Source organism: Malania oleifera, chromosome 3, assembly GCF_029873635.1.
Source record: "Malania oleifera isolate guangnan ecotype guangnan chromosome 3, ASM2987363v1, whole genome shotgun sequence".
Classification (NCBI taxonomy): domain Eukaryota; kingdom Viridiplantae; phylum Streptophyta; class Magnoliopsida; order Santalales; family Ximeniaceae; genus Malania; species Malania oleifera.
The window spans coordinates 48,635,833-48,656,035 of NC_080419.1; the positions used below are offsets into that span (position 1 = coordinate 48,635,833).

The 20,203-nt window shown below is 36.5% G+C and overlaps 2 protein-coding genes across 4 annotated transcripts; one reads left to right on the forward strand and one right to left on the reverse strand.

The window, feature by feature from the left end:
* Positions 1-4,460: 4,460 nt before the first annotated feature.
* LOC131150882 (probable calcium-binding protein CML22) lies at positions 4,461-16,964 on the forward strand. Of its 3 annotated transcripts, none has more exons than XM_058101932.1 (5): positions 4,461-4,662; positions 15,669-15,908; positions 16,014-16,213; positions 16,334-16,508; positions 16,604-16,964. In XM_058101932.1, exons 1-5 carry the CDS (start codon positions 4,482-4,484, stop codon positions 16,720-16,722), a joined length of 915 nt encoding a protein of 304 aa, XP_057957915.1. In that variant the 5' UTR covers positions 4,461-4,481; the 3' UTR covers positions 16,723-16,964. The 3 variants fall into 3 exon arrangements, with proteins under 3 accessions (XP_057957915.1, XP_057957916.1, XP_057957918.1); XM_058101933.1 differs by having other exon boundaries at positions 15,717-15,908; XM_058101935.1 differs by lacking the exon at positions 4,461-4,662 and adding an exon at positions 4,673-4,948.
* A 61-nt stretch (positions 16,965-17,025) lies between these two features.
* Positions 17,026-19,891, reverse strand: LOC131150881 (receptor like protein kinase S.2). The gene has a single exon (XM_058101931.1). The coding sequence runs from the start codon at positions 19,673-19,675 to the stop codon at positions 17,177-17,179; it is 2,499 nt and encodes an 832-aa protein (XP_057957914.1). The 5' UTR covers positions 19,676-19,891; the 3' UTR covers positions 17,026-17,176.
* Between the last annotated feature and the right edge of the window lie 312 nt (positions 19,892-20,203).

The following is a 20,203-nucleotide window of genomic DNA, read 5'->3' on the forward strand; positions in this document are numbered from 1 at the left end:
ACTCGTACTCCTATGAGGCATATAGGCAGCAGATTAGCGTACACATCCACTTTGTATGACATCCATATAAACTGCTAACAAAGAATTTATGTAAGAAAATTACTACAAACAGTAAAAGTTCCATACCCATATTTAACGATTCAAATGTAATAAATATCGTATTATCTGGTCCTCACGCATCATATAAATGTCATATTGATATGACCGTAGAGTATGCTGAGGGACGTGCGAGACATGAAATGAAACTCACCATCTACAACATCTTATATTTATATAACGTTACACCTAAATATTTTAAATTTATTTAAACTAAAACAGATACTAACTTGATTGCAAGTGGGAACAGGACATCGTTGACATTGGCAGGTAGATGTGGCAGGCCAACTCTAATTGGAGCAAGAAAGGGCATGCGCTCCCATGCCCAAACCTGTAGGAGGAATAGCGCACCTCCAACTGATTGCGTCCGTACATGATTAACCTGTCACATCTCTCTGTACAACCATGCAAGTGTAGTGCTACCTAGCTATATGTCGACGCCCTCTCCAAGTCGTTCAATAGAGGTTGGAACATCAGCGACACATAGTATTGCGACTTGTTCACAAACAACAAGCTATATATGAGATTTAGTATGTACGCTCGAGTTTACTGCAATACTTCCTCCTTAGATGCTTCATCAACAATATGGGGTATTACCTCGTCTACCCATGACATAAACAAGGACGAGCCATTTCGTCCGCTCTGGCCGCTGGGGGGTTGCATCCAACTAGTCTATGACACAAAATCTCTCAGTCTTGCTGCACCGTGCCTGTAACAACATTGCCATCAACAGGTAATCTTGTGAAGATGGTGACATCCTACAATGTTATCATCACCTCGCCGCAAGGAAAATGAAATGTGTGCATCTCAGGCCCCCAATGCTCCAGCAATGTGCTAATTAAATGGTGGTCCAAGAGAATGTACCAAATTTGGTATAGTGGATAAAACCATACTTGTTGAATCCATGGAATGCTTTTGGGATGGGCATGGCACATAATTTCTAATATGCGCATATACTGACGCCTTTTAAAGTCATCAGAATGATCCTCCTCTCATGCCCTGTAGGAAGGATGAACGGTCCCCAATGTCAATACGAATGGATCAAATGAAACAAACTCCATGTCTAAATGTTAAATATGGTGGGGAGTGTGTAGACAAAAGAAATGTTTTAGACGAGGAAACTAATGCAAACAAAACAACTATAGGAGTGATTGTGGATGAGTGATAGTGAGTAATAATGGAGGATGATGAACGAATATATAGGGGAAAATTTACCAAATTGACTTTTGGAAAGTTGATTTTGGTATTTTTACGTACACAAACATACAGGAGCGAACAAAATAAATTTTAACATCAAATCGACTTTTCAAAAGTTAGTTAAGTCACTATTCACCATGTACACATGCATGCATCCCATCCCCTGCCTTTTTTTTAAAAAAAAAAAAAAAACTTATGACAGCATCGATGCTTTAATGCATGCACTCTCCTATCCCCTCACACAATCTCTCTCCTCTCTCCTCTCTTTCTCGCTGTTGAGAGCGTGTCAGCGTTGTGTCCTATCCACTTTTTTTTTCTTTAAATCGAAGCTTTGTCCTATCCCATCTCCCATGATGCATCTCTCTCCTCTTTCCTCTTTCCTCTCTCCCCTGCATTAAAGTCAACAAACCCCTCTCCATTAGCGTTGAACCACATGTCCCATCCCCACCTTTTTTTTTTTCTTTTAATTTGGCTGACATGCATCAAATGCTCCCCTCCCCTTTCCCCTGATAGCCTCTCTCTCCTCTCCCATCACCACTGACAGCGCGTCAGTGCTGTCCCCTCCCTTTTTTATTTTTTTAAATTTAATTGCTGACAAAGCGTCCTCTCAATTTTTTTAAAATTCTTTTTAAAGGGCAAACTGACTTTTCAAAAGTCGGTTTAGGTACATTTGCGTATTTTTTCCCACTTTCCTTTATATTTGTTTTTTTTTCTTTTATTTTTTTTAATCTTTTTGTAAAAAAAAACTCCTGAATTCAAGAGTGAAGGATATTTCATGGAAGCAGAAGCAACTTTGCCCTATGAGTTGGAAACGAATCCCAAAGGGCATTTAAATTCCAGGAAGGTCATTTACTGGTGGTCATTATGAGGGAGTAGCTTTCCATCAATGTGGGATATTATTAAGGTGCAACTCCTTAAAATGCCAGGGATCACCTTCCATTAATTTGGAGCATTTAACTTTTTGGATGGAGCCTATAAATTAAAGGGATTTGGAACCATACAATAAGGGACACTAACATTTTATATAAGGTGACTATAATCACATTATCCATTTACTTTATCTCGATATTGATTTGAACGTCAAATAGTGCGTCCAAAAGTCCCTAAGAGTCTTCTAAGATTTTTTTTTTCTTGATTATATGTGATTGCCATAGTTATAAATGCTCTTATCGATTCGATTTTTAGAACTAACAGAAGCTATTCTTGTTGCAAATAGGAAGAAGTCCTCCTTAAAACAATTATGTATTGTAAATAATAACATATGGGGTGTTGAAATATTGGATTATCTTGGACAACATGCATCAAAAGATGCATCAAAAGAGGAGAAAAAGCTGAAGTGAAATTGGGGTAAGGAAGACGTATTGATAACATGAATGAGATTTATGAAGTTCAAAAGGTTTGTATTGTTTAATACTCATGGAGAAGATGAAACCATTAGAAATTTGGGAGGAAATTGAAATGTTATATAAAAATACAAACGGAATCTAAAAAGCAAAACAAAAAGTGACTAAGTTAAAAATTACTATTTGAAAAATTATTTACAAATATTTAGAAATTTTTTTTATTTTTTAAAATAGTAAAATTCATACTTATTGTCCTAGGGTTAAATCCACTAACACCCCTCGAATTTTTAAAAAATGACACTCCACCCTCTTAAATTTTAAAAAATATTATAGAATTCCTTGAGATTTAAATTTATTAACAAGATAAGCCTTTTGTTGTTAATTGTTAGTCAACTTGTTAAGTATAGATGAAAAAAAAATAAATTTTACCCTTTATAAAATGATATTTTAAAATGATGCATCGACAACATGAATGAGATTTATGAAGTTAAAAAGGTTTGTATTGTTTAATACTGATGGAGAAGATGAAGTCATTAGAAATTTGGGAGGAAGTTGAAATGTTATAACAAATGGAATCCAAAAAGCAAAACAAAAAGTGACAAAGTTAAAAATTAGCATTTGAAAAATTATTTACAATGAATTAGAAAATATATTTTTTTTTTATTCAGTAAAATTTATACATGTTGGAGGGGTTAAATCCATTAACACCCCTTGAGTTTCTTGAAAATAACATTCCACCCCCTAAGTTTTTGAAAAATATTAGAGAATTTCTAGAGGTTTAAATTTATTAACAAGATAAGCCTTTTGTTTATTGACCGTTAGTCAATTGTTAAGTATGTGTGAAAAAAATGAATTTTATCTTTTATAAAATGATATTTTAAAATGACATTAAATTTAATAAATTAAATTGAAAAAATTGACCAGAAAATTGAATAAGTTCGGAAACCTAATTGATTCTTAAATTGAATGCTGTAGCAGATCCAATCATTTTGGGACGACCAATTGATCAATACGACAACATAATTATATTATTATTTTAAAATTTTTTAAACAAATATGTGAACAAATTTTAAAATACTAACAAATCAAAGAAAAAAAAAATCTAGTAATTATAATATTACAAATTTATGGTTAGATGTACTTTTTATAAACAAATTTAATGACTAAACAAATTATAAAATAAATAATACATAATTCAATTTTTTAAAATTCAAGTGGCCTATAAACCGAGTCAAGAAAACATAAATTGAAAATTTCAAAACTCATACTTTATAAATTAAAATAAAATTATGAAATTAAATTTCAATTCTTTAATATATAAAATATGAATGCTAAATGGATAAAGAAAACTCAAATTTATATGAATTGGTTGATCTTTGATTAAATCAATTCATCATTTTTCATGATATTATTCAAGTTATTATGTTTTTAAATATGATATTCAACTAGACTTAGAAAGCAAGTGATATTTTTACCAACTAGTTGATCCAAACTAATTCTAAATTATTATTATTATTTTATTTTTTAAAAATTTATTTAATCGTTAATTTGCATGAAAATTGTATATAATAAATATTTTGAAAAAATATATTTATCTAAATTATTTTTTATAAACTATTAGTATTATTTATTTATTTTTCATATATTGCTAAATTTTTTAAAATAATAATTTAATTATGCTTGTATCAACTGATCCATACGAACGAGTTGGACCAATTAAACTAATTAAATTCAATTTTCAAAATATGTTAACTAAATAATTTTTTAGGTTGATTTTTTTTTAATTTTAAAAAATTTAGAAAATAAAGTGATTTTTTTAGGGGCGGCTTTTTGGCGAAGACAATTATGGCATCGCCGCTTTTATCAGGCAAGAATCCATTCTTTGCCGCTTTACCCTCAACTTTATTTATTTATTTATTTAAATTTATTATTTTACTCCATTTGTTGTTCTGCGAGTGCGACTCTTCTCCATTTTGGGAGCAGGGTGTCTCCTCCTCCGCAGCCAAAGCCATGAAGGATTCGCTGGGTCAGTTTTTGTTTCTTTTCCTGCCAATTCTTCCCGTCTGTTCAATCTCTTGAATGTGCTTTTGTTGAAATGTTTAAGAGTAGCTTTCAGCTTTACTAAGAGTGTTCAAGAGCGCCGGGTTCCAATTTCTTGTTTATGATTCAAGGGCTTAATCGAGTGTGGATGCTAATCTTCATAACCGAGCTGATGCCTACAAGACAACCGCAACTGTGATGAGCTTGGTGTTTCGCTGAATTCCTGATTTATGGGGCTTTATGTATACATCTGATGTTGATTTCCAATTTTGGTAAATTAGGGTGCTTCCCTTGGTGAAAGCATTTTATGGGCAAAAATATCCTTGTCATTTAGAAATAAGACAAGGCATCTAGAAAAGAAGGGAGTTCAACTATAATAACATAAGATATACATTTAGATTATTTATTTCAAGGTGGTTAGGCTTTGACCCAAAATATGCTGTTCTTGGATTTAATTTGTTTCTTGAATCTTTTGGAAGAGACTATTTCTGCTGCAGGGCCAATAACTAAAATTTCATAGTTTTAATTTTTATTGATTTATTAATAAATTTAAGTTTGAAAAAAAAATCAAATTGCTGCTAGTTCTCATCACCCTCTCCAAAAATTATTACTCACACAGAAAAAATGTCCATTTGAACAGAAAGAAGTGAAGGCAACAGTGCCATGAATATTAAATAAAGAAAATTCTCTTGAGAGAGTATATAGAATATGTGAACCTTTTTTGGTGTCTTCTAAAACTCTTGTGAAGTGTCTAATATCATTTTGATGAACGAAGTGTCTTAAGTTCTAACTTTTGATGAAATATATATCATAAAAAATTTCACAAGTTCAAAAGTTCCATCTAGATACCAAAGGTTGGAATTAGAATAAGCCCACTAGTTGACATTAAGTTAACATAAAAAAAAGTTGCTACAGACTGAAAATTTTATTAAAAAATTACAATTTACTAAAATGTTAAACAACTACATAAAAATTTTGTTTCAAAACTATTGAATTCAACTCATGGTTCTATTATACATTATGCAAAACACATAGTTAGTAATTAAATATAATTGAGCTATAAGTAAATGAAAGTTGAAACAACTAAAACAACTAACTTCCAAGTAGTGTGCTCATGCCGCATGCATAGATGAGAAAATTGCACACTAATACAATAATAAGATAATTTAGTTTAATTAAGTACTCACTAATTTGTCATCTAACTTGAATATAATTTCAATATATATATATATATATATATATATATATTTTGAAAAAATGACTCATACGTGGAGGCAATGTAATGCGGCCATAGTTAAAAACTACCAAAAAAGATGTTGACATATAGCCATCAAAATACTCCTTGTGAAAAACCAATAAGAAGAAATCAAGAGGCAAATACAATATTTGCTTTATTTACAGGTATTAGGAAAAAGATGAAAAATATTAAAAAAAAATAGTCTTTATAATAAGGCTAAGCTCTAACAACTCAATTAAGTCCTAAACCATATATATATATATATATATATATATTTATTATCAATATATGTATATTGCTTATTTCTAGCGTATAGTTTGTATAAAAGTAAGAACAATGTAAATAATTTCTAATTGTATTTGCTTTTGGGAGGAAGTTTGGATGAGGGATTTTGCTTTGATGCATTACTCGTTTGTTTGAGTCATCTTTCTTCTCTCCAAAATGACACTATTGCTTCCTTTCTAATCTCATATGGTGACTCTTTTTCCTTGGGATTTTCATTTTAGAAGGGATTTGATTGATTGTGAGTCAGAGAAGCTTTCTTCTTTGCTTGTTGTGTTGGAGGGTTTTCATATCTCTAGCATGAGCGATGCAGGATCTGGGTTTTGGGTTCTTTGGGTGGTTATTCATGGAAGTACTTCTTTCTTATGTTGTCAGGTCTAATGAGTCTTTCCCTCTACACTGGTGCATATGGGAGGCTAAAATCCCTTCTAAGACAAAGGCATTTTTCTTGTTGGTAGTCCTTAATACTGTAATGTAGGAGGCTTTCTCTCTTTATGTGCGCTTTTTATGTGGTAGCTGTTTGGAGAAATTTTACCATTTTATTTGCATTGTTCGTTTTCTTGGGATTTCTGAATAGAATGTTGAATTATTTGGCTAGGGTTGGGTGTGTTTGAATTGGTGGAGCTTTGAGTATCTTCTTTGTATGTCTTGGGAAGGGTAAGGATGTTGGGAGATTGTGGAAGTGTGCTCTTTTTGCTGTTTTCTAGGGTATTTGGTTGGTACAAGATACTCGTATCTTTTCCGGCAAGAGATGTCTGTCTTTATTTTGGGATAGGGTGTGGTGTCTGGCATCTCTTTGGGCTTTTAGTTCGGCTATGGAGGATGATTCAAAGGCTTTTTTTTTTTTTTAAGGATGTCAAGCACAATTGGAAGGGTTTATTGGGATGATTTTATTTTATTCTTTTGTTTTTTTTTCTGGTTTGAGGACTCCTTGTTCTCTTTGTTGTATTTTCTCCTTACTTTTATGATAAAGTTTCTTTTTCTATAAAACGAATTCCATATATTTTAAAAATAAGACACAACACTGAAAATAGACTTTAACTATAAATAATATGACATTAAGAATATCTATTTTAAATAAGTTAAGATTTGAACTGGAAAAATATTATGCATTTCTTCAATTTTCTTCTTAGATCCTTTGAAGAAACTCCTTTTCTATTGTATACTGCAGGGCCTTAATTAAGTTTTTGTAGTTAAGAATTTATTTATTTATTAAAATTATTATAGCCTAATAAATTATCAATTTGAATGTAATAGAATTTGTGTCTAGGAGTACTTTGGTAATTTTTGTGTTATTGGCAGTGGGTCATAGTTGTGACTCATGGGTCCAGCTAGGGTCTAGTTTTGACTTTTGAGTATGGGCCATAACAGTTACAGTTTTGTCTATTCAAAACATGGGCTCCAATTATGCCTGGTCATCAGGCAGTTCTTTTTCTTCAAGTCTTTATCTTCTATTTATATGTTATGTGCTAGCTTAGAGGCTTAAGAGTTGATGTAATGAATATACGAATTGAATAAGTACTTGAATCTTGGGCAAGAATGCATTGTGTTGGGTTTTTTTCTTGCTACAGTGTTTTCTGGTTATTGTTCACAGCATAACACAACGTTCAACCTATGTCCCCTCCCTTTGCGAGTCTGGTCAAGCCCCATTCTGATAGTTCTGAAATCCTAAATTCAGCATGTACTTCCAGACCTATCCTTACCATTTAAACCCTCAAACTGCATCAATTAAATTCTAATATTCTTTTTCATGAGTTTTGTGCAATCTATCTCCTTGCTGTCAGTCACTGAGTAGCCACTTATTTTATTCTCAAAGCCTACCAAATATCACTTAAATTGGCCTGAACCCCCTTTTTATACCTCTTAAGTTTCAAATCCACCATTATAGCTTAGTTTTCTGAGCTGTTAGATCATTTTTTGTATTAGAGCGAAGTATCCTACAATTTTCTGCCAAAATTTTCTTCTGCTCTGGTGATTGACACTGAATTGAAATTGAAATTTGAGGCTCTTTGTCAAGATCATGAAGTGCCAACGAAGATTTTGAACCAGTTGATTGAAATGATGGGCTGTATTAAGTTGGAATCTAAGTTGGGTGCTATATTTGAATTCTGGAAGGCAGTTAGGGAAGTTTTCTTTTTCTCTGGGCACGAAACGGTGGATGTAACCTCTGATTGAGGGATGGGAATAGGAGGTTCTAGCTCATGCCTGAGTTTGCTTGGTCAAAAGCAGTTCTTGGTCCTCAAGTCTTGTCTTTTGTGTGTGTGTGCGCGTGTTCTGTACTACATCTGTAGACTTAAATAAATAAATAGTTTGTGTAATGAAGGTAAGAGTTGCATGAATACCTGGATTTTGAGTGTAAAGTGCCTTGCGTGGACTCTTTCTGTCTGCATGCAACACAATACTCAACCTAAGTTCCTCATAATCCAAGACTTATTCTGATATCTTTCAAACCTTAAACCCTGCACATACATCCATACTGATTCTTACCATTTAAACCCTCAACTTGCCTCTATTAACCCCAATCTTCTTGCTAATGATTTTCTTGTGACCAGCCTTCTTGCTATTTGTAAGATATTAGGTGAAAATGGAAGAACTGATCACAGCGTTGATTTATAATAAATGTTAAGTGCATAATAATGACAATAATACCATTATTGACTCACACTTACCAATATAATACTAGCACTTGCTAATAATGCTAAATGACCATTATTAACACTCCGCCTCAAGCTGGAGCATACATATCATGTCTTCGTTGCTTGTTACAAATTTAACATGAGCACACCCAAGGCTTAAGTGAATAAATCTGCAAGACGCAAATCAAACTTTAGATGACTGGTTTTAATGAGCTTCTGCACAAGTTTCTCTTGAACAAAGTGGCAATCAAATTCAATGTGTTTTGTCCTCTTATGGAAGACATGTTTGAGACACTATGAATAGCAACTCGATTACTACACATAAACTTCGTAGTCTGAGAATGTGGAAATCCAGTTCTTCCAACCTGTTCTTCAACCAAACAAGTTCACATGTAGTTTGAGCCGTGACCCTACACTCTAACTCAACACTTTACTTGGTCACTGCAGTTTAATTTTTACTCTTCCAAGAAATCAAATTACCATTAACAAAGATACAATGCGCGATTGTGCATCTTTTGTTGAAAGGTGACCCAGCCCAATATGATTTTTATATTCCTGAATATGAGTGTGGCCTCGATCCTATTATAAGAGACCCCTCCCAAGTCCACCTTTGAGATATCTCAAGATGCGAATTATTGCATCCCAATGACATGTTCTTGGAGAATAAAAAAACTTACAACATTTGTTGCGAAAGATGTATCTGGTTGATTGATTACAAGGTAATTCAACTTTCCAACAAATATGTGGTACTACCCTGGGTTTCACAATAAATCACCCATGTCTAGCCCTAACTTACTGTTGGGATCCATGGGTGTATCAACAGGTTTGGATTCCAACAACTCAGTCTCATCTAAAATATCAAGAACATACTTCTTTTGTGGCAAGACGGTTCTTGTATGAGATCTTGATACTTCTACACCTTAGAAGTATTTCATGGTCTCAAATCCTTGGTTTGAAACTTAGTTGATAGGAAAAGCTTTAGGCTTGATATCCTATCATCATCACTAGTAATCACAATATCATCCATATGCACAGTAAGCAGAATCTTGCCAGATGGAGTATAATGATAAAATACAGAGTGATCTACTGCACATCGAAGGAGGCCAAACTCAAGCATTGTAGCACTAAATCGACTAAACCATGCTTTGGGAGATTATTTTAAACCATATAATGATTTCTTGAGCCGACACGCTAAGCCGAACTCCCCTTGAGCAACAGACCTAGGTGGTTGCTCCATATAAACTTCCTTTTGAAAATCATCATGTAGCAAAGCATTTTTTACATTTAATTGATGTAGATGCCAGTGACAGATGGTGGCTAAGGAGATTAATAGACATATTTAGGTAAGTTTAGCAACCGGGGAGAATGTGTCTGAATAATCTAAACCATACACCTGAGTATATTCCTTAGCAACAAGGCAGGCCTTTAATTGAGCCATTAATCATCTGGGTTGACCTAAAATAGTATGCCTAGTGGAGCGACAACCAACCATAGACTTACTAGGAGGAAGAGGTACCAATATCCAAGTATCACTATCCTATGGTGCATGCATCTCTTCAATCATTCTACTTGTCCCACCCAGAATGGAACGACTTCAGAAATAGAACTTGGAAGAGTAACAAAAGACAAAGTACTAACCAAACAATAATATGAGGGTGGCAAGAAATCATAACAAAGAAAGTTAGAGATTAGATGTTAGGTATAGGTGTGTTTACCATTTCAAACAGCAATAAGGAGGTCAACATCTTGGGAAAGAGGTGATGAGGGAACTAGAGGCGTAGAAGTGGAATCTTGAGGAGGTTCTCCTTCCTTGAGTCGCCATATGTACACCTGCAAATTGGGATGATCTAAGTGATGGGAAGGATCAAATTTGATGAATACGTTGTAGGATTGGGTGGAGATGATAGGTTAGGATTTGGAAGGCTATGCAAAGAAAGGGACTCATCAAGGTCAACAAAACTCAAGGAATCAAAATAGTATGAAGTAGACTCAAAAAAGGTGACATTGGTAGAGTATCCCTTTTGGGCATAGGAATAGCGTAGAAAGATACATTTGATAGCATGAGGATCCAACTAATCTGTTCCTGGACTTAGTTGATGGACAAAGGACACACAACCGAATATATGAGGACATGAAATCAAAGGAGCCTTGAAAATATTATTGAATATGAGATGTTACCACCAAGGACAGAAGATGGCATTTCATTGATGAGAAGCTGTGTGCACATCATTACTCCAAAAAAATCGGAAACATTCATTTGATACAACTGGGCTCAAATGACTTTGAGAATATGCCTGTTTTTCCGCTCTGCAACTCCATTTTGTTGTGGACTGTGGGCACAAGATGACTGATGGATTATATTAGAGTTAAGTCATATCAGTAGTGAATTGAGTAGTGAAGTACTTCTTGGCACTCTCACCACGAAGTATCTTAACTGGCATATCTAACAATCCTTATTTGAGGACAGAAGACACAAAAGATATTAAACAACTTAGAACGATCTTTCATTAAATACAACCAAGTCATTTTGGAACAGCAGTGGACAAATGTAACAAAATACCAAAACTCCAAACTTTGACGTGACACGATCAGGATCCCAAATGTTGGAATGGACTAACATGAAAGGACTTACTCATGCTTATTGATTTAGGAAGCAAAGGAACACGATGATGCTTTCCTAATTGACAATACTCACAGTCAAGATTAGACGTAGAACTCAAAGTAGGAAGTAGGAGCTAGCTGTCTTAACTTTTTCAATGACGGATGACCAAGGAGACAATGGATTTGATGTGTTGTAGCGATGATACCGCATGCAGTAGGTGGACAGAGTGACTCATAATAAAGTTCATTAGCCTCATGCCCTATGCCAATCTTCTTCCTCGTCTTCAAATCATGAATAACAGAATCAAGAAAGAAGGTTATAGAACAATTTAGTGACTTTGTGATTTTACTAACATGCATGAGATTGAACTATTGAAGGGGAGATTATGAACATACAAAAATAAAAAAAATAAAAAAAAATAGAGATGAAGGGAATATGATTTACTGTTCCTATCCCCTTAACTGAAGTAGTGGAACCATTAGTGAGGGTAACTTTTGGTAGATTTTTAGAATACTAGTGGGTGGAAAAGAAGTTGGTGATGCCTATCATATGGTTGGTACCAATAGAGTGGGAGATATACAAGATGACATACAAATTGTAGGATTACCCTTCTAGCAAAAGATGCCAAGTGATGAGATGCTTGGTGGATGCCTGATACTGCAAGAACCTTGAATACTCTTCCTCGGATAGTTATAGTATGTTGTTCACCTGAGCAAGTGACTGACGAGGAAAACACACTTTTGGGATTTGGGGACGTCACCCCAACATACTTACAACCTTGATATAGCAGCAAATCAGAAATAAATAGTGGAAAATATGCTTTTAGAATTGAAGGACTCCATCCCAACAACCTCAAATGAAACCAATGACAAACAAGGTGAACTTCCAGACCAATCGAAACAACCACAAATAAGGTCAACCACTGAACCAACCAATAACAAGTCACACATAACCAGAGATAGCATTGCCACCTCCCCTCAAAAAAGAAATATAGCCTGCACACACTGCCACTGTCACGAGGCACCAACTAATCACCTTAATAATGCCAAACAATAACTAATGTGTCGCCATAAGTGAATGATAAAAAAAGGTTGAATCTTTGAACGAAAAACATGACCAAAAACTTGATATTATGATCAATGTAAGAAATCAAAGCATTTTCGAAAAAATTGTAGCAAAATCAGGTTGGGAAGTGGTCTCATGTACTGGCGCGTGGGGTCAGAGTTTCCGGAAATTGGCTGGCGCATGGGGACTCCTCTGGAGATGGTATTTGACAGACCTATCGATCTGAGGGTTCTGTGACTACCTATGTTGTTTTTGTCAAATATGGAAGGATTCTGATGGTTCTGAAAGGGCGGTGACAGGCAAATTGTTTTCCTGCAACTGCTGAGTTTTCCAGCAATCTTTGGACTGGTTTCTAGGCTATAGAGGTGTGATTAATCCTCCTATGATACTAGATTTGAATAGAATGATCAGGTTTAGGGTTTGGTTTGGCAGTAGGGTTTAGGTTGGATCTTGCTCAAATACCATGTAAAGATATTTGGTAAAAATGGAAGAACTGATTACAGTGTTATGTCTCCCTCTATTTATAATAAATGTCAAGTATATACCAATGACCATAATATCCTTACTAGCTCATGCTTACCAACATAACACTAGCACATACTAATAATGCCAAATGACCAAATAACCATTAACACGGTCAACCAGTAAATAGCCACTTCCGTTAACCTTAAAGCTCTTCCACATCTCTCTCCGATCCACCTTAATCCCTATTTCTACCTCTTAGCTTTCAAATCCACGACAATATTATTGCTGCTTAGTTTTCTAAGTAATGCCACATTAAAAGCTTTGCAATTTTTTTTTTTTGGCTGAAAATTAGTGTTGCGAACCTGAGTGGAAACTCCAGAAGCAAATGACCACAAAAAAAATGTTTTTGGTAATAAAGTGCTAGGTAATTTAGAAAGAACCCTCTTAGTTCTTTTAGTCTCACCACTGCAAAAGCACACCACACAAATATAAGGTGATATAGCCTTATTGGGTCTTTTAACTTTGCAGCGAATTGTTGTCATTAAATCTACTTAAATACCTACCCAAATGAGGGCTTTAATCTTAAGGGTGGAAGTTTAGTTTTCTGAATTCCAGATGAAATTTGCTGAAGGGCGGGGAATGGAGTTAAATTACCAAAAGTGTGAGAGCAAAAACTTATAACAAGAAAATAAGAACTATATGGGGTCCACATTTTGCCAACACTCTAGACGAAGGTTGAGATGAGTGCAATAGAGCTAGCAACAAGCAAGATCCAAAGCCTCCCTATCATTAAGATTTCTTAGAAAATAAAAAATTTCAAGATGAATTTTCTCCTATAAGAACCAATAAACTAGAAATTGGAACATTATGGAGGATAGAAAAGTAGTAAAGGCTAAGAAGCATCTAACAAAGTAGCACTCCTCTCTTTCCGTCCTCCTAAATACACACACTATGACCATTACCCTTGTTGAATTAAACTGCAAATCCAGCGCACAAGGTTCCCATGCCATATCAGGAGTGTGGGGGAGGGCATGACTTATGGAGGCTAACCTCCACTGCCCCATAATTGGATTTTGGACTGGCTGCCTTTGTGACTTGAACTTGTGACTTTAGGCTTGAGTGTAAAACCCTTATCATTAAGTCAAGGTTCGCCCACAATGAACTTAACCAAAAGAAGAAAAGAAAATGAGAAATAAACTTTAAAAGATTTCCATAATTTCTTTTGTCAATCCTAGCATTCCATTTAATTCTCCTGACGACCAACCTTTGCCTATGATCACCGTATGCCATGGTGAGTTTGCTTCTAGAGAAAAATGCAATAAATGTTTTCCAACTGCTGTACTGTTGTTCAACAGGAAATTATCAGAGACCAGATGGCCCACAAACCTAGGGCGGAAATTCATTGTCTTTTGGTACTGGAGAGTTGAGGAGAGGATCAATCATGAGTAGCAGAGGGCAGTAAGAAAGAAGGGCCTTGCTGTATGTGGTTGGAAGAGAACTTCTGATTGATTAAAAGCATGGGCTGAACTAGTGAGGAAAGGTGTAGATCCCTTGATTTTGTTGCAAGAGGAACAACAGTCAATTTTAATGTTCGAATCGAAGAACAATAGCCACGGAAGGATGCTAATTCTCTTAGAGATTAACTCAGGAGGGTTAGGTTGACCATTTTTCTAGAAGGGTGCATGGCCAAAAGCTGGGTGCTTCCTAGTTTTGGAAGCTGGAAACTGTTAAAATAGGGGACAAAGACAACAGAAATCCTTTTTGTATAAAAAAGTATGTAACTAGTAACTCCAGAAACCAAATAGAAGAGAGTAAAACATATTGCCATAGAACCAGAACTATCATTACCATGATTACTTTTGAGACCCTGCAACTACTATGCCCACTGCCTCAGTGGCATTACTATTAAGACATTGATAGAGGATCACTTGTGGATAACTCTAGGCAATCATATTTTGTTTGAAGATTTTAAAACTAAGGGATTTTGTTTTTAAATTAGTAAATCCAGATATTTTATGAATTTTAGTTAATTTTTGGGTTATTTTGAATATTTTAGACACTTTTTATTCTGTAATTATTTGTTTTATTTATTGTTGGGTGTATAAGTTGTTTGTGTTTTGACAGTTACCATTTGAATTCAGACTGGTTGTCTTTTTCCCTCTTTTTCTACTTTGTTACTCCTTCCTTTTTTCTTCTTCCCTTCCTCTTCTATTCTCTCTCCCTTGTTTGTGCTTTCTTATTGTCCAGTGGCACACGGCCTCTCCATCTTAGCTGTTGTTGCATGTCAGGCCCCTCATATATTATTTTTTTGTTTTTTGCGCCCTAAAGGGAAAATGGAAAAAGCTTATGCATGGTAGTGAGCAACAGTGCTCTTTCGTTACTACTGTATAGTGACAAGCAAAATGGTGACATCATTTTTTTTTTCTTTCTGAGACTAATCTCAGAAAAAAAAAAAAGAACAGTGCTTGTAAATGATCCCACACCCAAAGGAAAGCAACTGCAGTCAGTGCGTAATGAAATTCAGTGATGCTTTTAAAAAATATTTGTCACAATATCACAGAATTTGCTGATGAGATCATTGGGACAACATGAATAATTTGCTGCATTTGGATTCTTAACTTTTATTGAGAGAATATAAATCATAATCAAACTTGATCTTATTCATTGAACTCATATTTGATTCACTCTTGTATTTAACTTTCAAGGCACATCTCCTCTATGCTGTACTCTAAAGTCCTTGTCCAACAAATTAGGCGGCTTAATTTGCTGTTGTAATTCAACAAATAAGTATAAGAGGCTGGATGCGAAGCTTCAAAGGAAAATGGTGGAAGTTAAGAGAGGTACACTGAAACATAAAAACTTCAGATCAATTAACAGTATAATCATGAGGTTCCCCCTGTTCAAAGAGGAACTTAAAAACATCAGAGGGGTGTTTGAACAGTATGGTGAGTTTGGCAAGACAGTTTTTCTTCTATTTTTTTCACTTTTTTGTGGTGTTTCCATGGTGGTTTACTTCAATCTGATTCTCTTGCTCTCTTGTTCTCTCACAGATGAAGACAGCAATGGAACTATTGACTGTGAGGAACTAAAGAAATGCTTACACAAACTGCAGCTTCATCTGACAGAGAAGGATATTGATGATCTTTTCCATTCCTGTGACATGGATGAGAGTGAAGGAATTCAATTCAATGAGTTTATTGTTCTTCTGTGCCTCATCTATCTTCTAGTGGAGCCTTCCTCTTCACACAGTGTAATACAAACTTTATTTTTTAGCTTTGGGATAACAAAATCTCATATTTTAGGCAAATGGTTTGTGAACAATTCATTTTGACTTGACTTTATTTTATTTTTTTTATTTTAAATTTTAAAGACATCAAAGATGGGTTCTCCACAGCTTGATGCCACATTTGATACTATAGTTGAAGCATTCTTGTTTCTTGATAAAAATGGTGATGGAATGCTGAACAAGAAAGACATGGTCAAGGCATTGAACGGCGCTTCTGCTTGGGAGAAATCACCTGCACATATTACTCGAACTAGATTCAGTATTGCACTTGCTATATTGTTACTTCTAATTTAGAAAGTTGAATTTCTTTTTTTTTCTTTTTAAATTTTTTTCTTGGTGATTTCTGTGGAGCAGGAGAAATGGACTGGGACAAGAATGGGAAGGTCAGCTTCCGGGAGTTTGTCTTTGCTTTTACCAAGTGGGTTGGGATTGACATAGACACAGATGATGAAATCCCTGTGAGAGGAAGTTAAACTGGAAGGTATGCTCCTGCGCAAGGAAGCAGTCTGTAGTGAGGTCAGATGGATGCACTTTGTATATATCCAAAATAACCCAACCAACAAAGTGTATAAATGAATGTTGTTTTACCATAATTTGAAGAATGTTTTAGTTTTTATGCTGTTCCAAATGGTATAAATATGGACCATTTTGTGCATCTGCAAATTGGGATATGAACAAAGACTCGGTAAGCTGTAATAAAAGCATTTTTGTATCCTCTTCTCGTGCTATTTACACCAGCTACCCAAAATAAGAGTGTCCATAGAGACTAAAAACGGTGGAGGGAAAAAGAAAGATAAAGATATAGAAATACACTCAAATATCAGTAAAAAGACAGGAAAAAGAAGAAAAAAGTAAAAACAAAACAAAACGAAACGCAATATACATCACCTATCCATTTGTTACACTGTTATGTTGCTTGGGCTAGTTTCATTGTATACCTAGAGCTTGGATACTCCAAATCAGTGACAGAGAAGAAGCATTTCTTTGTTTCCATTCCTCCATTTTCTCCTTCCTTCGCCCTTCTTCCATGAAACATTCATCATTTCCATCAAGTATGCTTGCAATCTGCCTCATGCTTGGTCTTGTTTTTGGGTTTGAGCATGTGCATGCCATTCCTAATTTTACTAGCCTCACAAGTTCCTTGGGATCATACTGACCGTTCAACCTCCAATCTGCCAGTTCCTCCAATGGTTTTTTCCGTCTCTCAAATTCACGGATCCTTTTTACCAATAAGACTTCAGGCCGCCGGAAATCAACTGCCATCTGTCCTGTAACCACCTCAAGCACTACTATGCCAAAGCTGTAAATATCAGCAAATGGTGTTGCTTCGCCAGATTCTATATATTCTGGTGACATGTAACCAAAAATCCCACGAACTGATTTGTTTCCCCCTGTAACTGCGTGATGGCCGTGTTCATTTCGTGTTAAAAATTCTGCCAGGGCAAAGCTACTGAGCCTGGGGTTCATATCTGGATCAAGAACAACAGCAGAAGAGGTAATGTTTCTGTGGATAACTTGTTCATCCCATTCTTCATGTAGATAAAGAATGGCCAAAGCGAGCGATTTGATTATGTTGTATCTGTGACGCCATTGCAGGATGGAATGACCATTCTTGTAATCATGATGGAAAAGAAGGTGACTTAAAAGGTTATTTGCTGAGTAATCATACACCACAAGCATCTCTCCTTGCTCAGTGCACCATCCGCGGAGCTGTACGAGGTTCCGGTGGCGGAGCCGTCCTAAGTTCTGAAGCTCATTTGAGAATCGTGCCCTCAATGCTGGGCATGTCTTCATGCCAAGCCTCTTAATCAGGATGTGACGATTGTGAAGGACACCATGGTAGGCGGTTCCAAAGTCCACCTCTGCTACCCTCTGAGAATCTGAGAAGTTGTTTGTGGCCAAAATGATTTCCTTGTAGGAAATTTCTTGTGGGGATTCCACTACGGGGAAAGTGGGTGATCTAGGGGGACTATTGTTTGATGAGGTGACATTACTGCTCCCGTTTTCTGCAGTGTTATATATGGTTTTACCTGTGGCCGTGACATAATTGGAGGAAATGGATGTGGTTGTAGTTGTGCTGGTGGTCACAGTGGTCAAAGACCCAGATTGTGTTATGTTGCTGGTGCTGGTGTTGGTTTTGGATGATAAAGAGATGTATGGAGGGTGGGACTGGAAAGACGGAAGTGCTGGCAACTTTCCATGAACACTACCTGAAAGTGCTTCTACAACCCACTTCATATTTGGCCGTGATTGTGGGTGGTGGAGCGTGCAGAGGAGTCCAAGATGAATCAAGTGTTCCATGTCTGCAAGCCTGTAAGATCCATCGGGCAGTCGACTATCCCCGACTTGTAAAAGCTTCCCCTCATCAGAGAGCCGTCTGATGTAGTCGAGCAAAATTATCTGATCATCTGGGTACGTGAGATCTACTGCTCGTCGCCCTGAAACCACCTCCAACACAACTATCCCAAAGCTGAAAACATCAGATTTTGCCGTGGCAGTGTTTCGCCTCTGGAAGCCCTCTGGAGGCAAATAACCAATTGTGCCACCAATTCTGGTAGTCTCTGCTAGCCGGAACTGGGGATTTTTCATTGATGGTGTCTCAGTTCGACATTTGAGTTCATGTTCTAGCCACCGGGCAAGGCCAAAGTCTCCAAGCCTGGCATTATAGTGGACGTCGAGCATTATGTTGCTTGTTTTCACATCCCGGTGAATGATCTGAGTGTCGAGTTGTTCGTGGAGATAATGCAGTGCAGCTGCTAAGCCACCGAGTATTTTCCGCCTGCGCTCCCAGCCAAGAAGCACAGGCTGCACGTTTTCTGGTCTTCGGAAAAGAATCCGGTCAAGGCTGCGGTTAGGCATGTAATCATAGACCAGGAGTAACTGATCTTCATGAACACACCATCCCCTTAGCCGGACAAGATTCCGGTGTCGGAGATGGGCCACTGCAACCAACTCCGCAGCGAAAGTCTTCTCAAACTGCTCCCCTCTCTCTGCCAAGCACTTCACCGCAACAACAGTACCATCGCTGGGTAGAACTGCTCTGTACACTTTGCCGAAGCCACCACTCCCCAGCACTTCATCCTCGCTAAATCCTCTAGACCCAATGTAAAGCTCTGCAAAGCTAAAGATCCTCGGGTTGTCATACCCAACCTTGTCCAAAAGTTCTGCCCCGTCTGCATCATAGAACACACCACAGTGCTGTTTCTTCCGCGGCTTGCCACACCTGCAAAAACTGATCCATTTTGAGTCGCGGTAGGAATGTAGTAACCGGCGGATGAGGGCGAGAATTTGATCCCGGCAGGTCCGAGCTCGCAGAGGCCAGTTTTCTTTCTTTGCAGATGATGGAGGGAGTGGGGGGTGATTGTATGGTTTGACTTCATCAAGCTCTGCAGGCAAAATGAAGCAGAGGTGGCGGTTGAGATGCATGGTGGGGGCGGCGTGGCCGAGGACGGCAGAAGCAGAAGTTAATAGGGGGACATGAAGGGAAGGGAGGGGAAGTAAATGATATGATATGGTGTGGGTTGTGGATTTTATTCAGCAATTGTTAGGCTGCATGGTTGAATGGCACGGGGTAATAAGGCGGCCAGGGGGGGGCGCAACCGTGTGGACTAATGGGAGATGAATAGGTGAAGATTCTTTAATTCAAAATTTTGATTCGACAAATTTGTAGTTCTGGAACATTGGAAACTCCCACACGAGTGTTTCACAGCAGGAATGGTCATCACACGCGCTTCTGAATCACGTGGCAGTCTGGGCAGGTGATAACAGATTAACAGCTTGGGTGATGGATAATATAATATCCGGAAGGGGAAAAGGCATAATAATAATAATAATAATAATAACAACAGTAAAAAAACAGTTGGCCTTTATGTAAAAAGACACAAGTCAGCTTTCAAAAATTACAAGGATCATGTCTGAATTTTTAAAAATTTTATTAATTTCTTTTAAAGTTTT